Source organism: Gigantopelta aegis, chromosome 14, assembly GCF_016097555.1.
Source record: "Gigantopelta aegis isolate Gae_Host chromosome 14, Gae_host_genome, whole genome shotgun sequence".
In the NCBI taxonomy this organism is placed as follows: domain Eukaryota; kingdom Metazoa; phylum Mollusca; class Gastropoda; order Neomphalida; family Peltospiridae; genus Gigantopelta; species Gigantopelta aegis.
Window position 1 is genome coordinate 30,305,904 of NC_054712.1, and position 2,805 is coordinate 30,308,708.

The 2,805-nt window shown below is 38.7% G+C and overlaps 1 protein-coding gene across 1 annotated transcript in view; it reads left to right on the forward strand.

Moving 5' to 3' along the window:
- The first annotated feature begins 1,714 nt into the window (after positions 1 to 1,714).
- The window catches only part of LOC121388973 (beta-1,3-glucan-binding protein-like), a 26,878-nt gene continuing 25,787 nt past the window's right edge, over positions 1,715 to 2,805 (forward strand). Inside the window, exon 1 of the mRNA XM_041520534.1 lies at positions 1,715 to 1,856. Coding sequence (XP_041376468.1) covers positions 1,754 to 1,856 — 103 coding nt within the window. The 5' untranslated portion in view covers positions 1,715 to 1,753. The remainder of the gene's footprint in view (positions 1,857 to 2,805) is intronic.

A 2,805-nucleotide genomic window follows, 5' to 3' on the forward strand; every position in this document is an offset into this window, starting at 1 on the left:
AGAAAACCTTTGTATTTGTCATTACATAGGTTGCTGGCGGTGTCTGGCTCACTCGGTAGACCACTCATTTGAAGTTCTTGGAACGAAGGGTTGAATTTCCATCGGTTGACACTTTTTTTCCCGGTTTATTTTTTCCCTGTCCTAACCAGTTTCACCATGTCTGATGTATCAAAGGCCGTTGTATGTGGTGTTCTGTTTGTGGGGGAAATGCATATAAAAAAAAGAGTCCTAACTTCTAATGGAAAAATGTATCGCGTTTCCTCTAAAACTATATATCAAATAGACGATGATTAACAAACCAACGTGTTCTAATGGTGTCATTAAATGGAAACAATCTTCTGTTTTAACTGTTACTACTTAGGAAACCGTATCCATCAGACATTCTCCTTTTATCTTATTTAGATTGCAAATTTTAAGAAATAGTAATGAAATGGAACGGAACTTGTGATCGTATTCTGCCAATTATCTATAAACATGCTGTCACTGGCTACCGACTGTACGGGAAATCAGTCCATTTTAAGCAAACTGTGTAATTTCAAAACGACAAAAACACTTTTTTTTCTTGAAGTATTTTGTATAATGTACCGTGTAGGGTAATTACAACACTATAACTGATACAAAAATATATTACATTTTGCAGATTGGTATGATTGCTGATGGCGGGGCGAGACGTAACCCAGTGGTAAAGCGTTCGCTTGGTACGCGGTCGGTTTGGGATCGATCCCCGTCAGTGGGCCCATTGGGCTATTTCTCGCTCCAGCCAGTGCACTACGACTGGTACACCAAAGGCCGTGGTATGTGCTGTTCTGTCTATGGGATGGTGCATATAAAAGATCCCTTGCTGCTAACCGAAAAGAGTAGCCCATTAAGTGGCGACAGGGGTTTCTTCCTTCAATATCTGTGTGGTCCTTAACCATATGTCTGACGCCATATAACCGTAAATAAAATGTGTTGAGTGCGTCGTTAAATAAAACATTTCCTTCCTTTCTTTGATTGCTGATGACATGTTTCCATTAGCAGTAAAGGATCCGGTATAACTAAGACCGTGTTATGTGCTAATGCTAGGGTTTGCGTGTACAAAACATATTTGTCTACGGACGTGAAACGATTTGCACCACTTTAAAGGGACATTCCTGAGTATGCAGGACATTTTAAGATGTTATCGACTAAACAAGACTTTTTAACGATTGTAGTTACATATAAAATGTATTTTACTGCATAAAATATTAGAAACATGTTTCTGATCGTTCTAATATTTTACTAGGTTAAATTTCATTTTATTTCCAAAATATAATTTTTTCATACGTACGAAATTATTTGAAGACAAAATCCAGCTTGGGCTTCTTACAAATATTAAGACGATCAGAAACGCATTGAATATACAGACACTGATATTCTAAACCAGAAAATATATTTAATACGTAAATTTAATCATAGAAATATTTTATTAGTCGGAAACATCTTACAATGCAACAAACTCAGGAATGTCTCTTTAAGAACTGGGTTATATTTTCACCCATGGACTAGTTTTACCTCAGGGGTAAAATTAATATGTTTGATGTGCTGTGACCTTGAGTTATTACGCTATACGACACAATGTGTTTATCAATACAAGGGTTACATGGCGACGTGTGTGACAATATACACCTGCCGTGCACCTACAAGGACGTTTAGAGATAAGTAAGGCTTCATATGACAACTAATTGGCAGACGACAGTGTGTCACAGGTATTCAGTCTGTAACAGACGACACCATGTTGGTCATACTGAGTGTTCTGCTGGGTGTTGTGTGTGGACAGTATGTTCCTCATCCTCAGTTTCACAGATATCAGGAGGGATTCAGACTCACGTTGGAAGGTCGGGCTATTTTTATGAAATCAGTCTTCACGAATTTAAAACTTAAACTTTGTGTTATTTAACAACGCCATTAGAGCACATTGAATTTGTAATCATCGGCTATTATATGTCAAACATTTGGTAATTGTGGCATAGATTCTTAGAGAAAGGAAAGGAAAGGAAATGTTTTATTTAACGACGCACTCAACACATTTTATTTACGGTTATATGGCGTCGGACATATGGTTAAGGACCACACAGATTCTTAGAGAAAACCCGCTACATTTTTCCATTAGCAGCAAGGGATGTTGTATATGCACTTTCCCATCGAATGTTGCTTTTAATGCTGGATCCAAACCTTTGTCAGCAATTTGGTAACTTTGATCAGAATCTGACCGGCCTCGGTGGCGTCGTGGTAGGCCATCGGTCTACAGGCTGGTAGATACTGGGTTCGGATCCCAGTCGAGGCATGGGATTTTTAATCCAGATACCGACTCCAAACCCTGAGTGAGTGCTCCGCAAGGCTCAATGGGTAGGTGTAAACCACTTGCACCGACCAGTGATCCATAACTGGTTCAACAAAGGCCATGGTTTGTGCTATCCTGCCTGTGGGAAGCGCAAATAAAAGATCCCTTGCTGCTAATCGGAAGAGTAGCCCATGTAGTGGCGACAGCGGGTTTCCTCTCAAAATCTGTGTGGTCCTTAACCATATGTCTGACGCCATATAACCGTAAATAAAATGTGTTGAGTGCGTCGTTAAATAAAACATTTCTTTCTTTGATCAGAATTTCTGTCGTCAATTTCAAATTTCTATTAGCCAAACAGCTAAAACGGCAATAGATCTACAACGAGCAGGTGATTATTAAATTAGCTTTTTGGTGAGTTAATTTCATATTTATTTGCGATTTGGCGAACGATAACTTAAACATTGCATGGAGTATACCTGTTAGTTAAAATTACTGACAAAAAG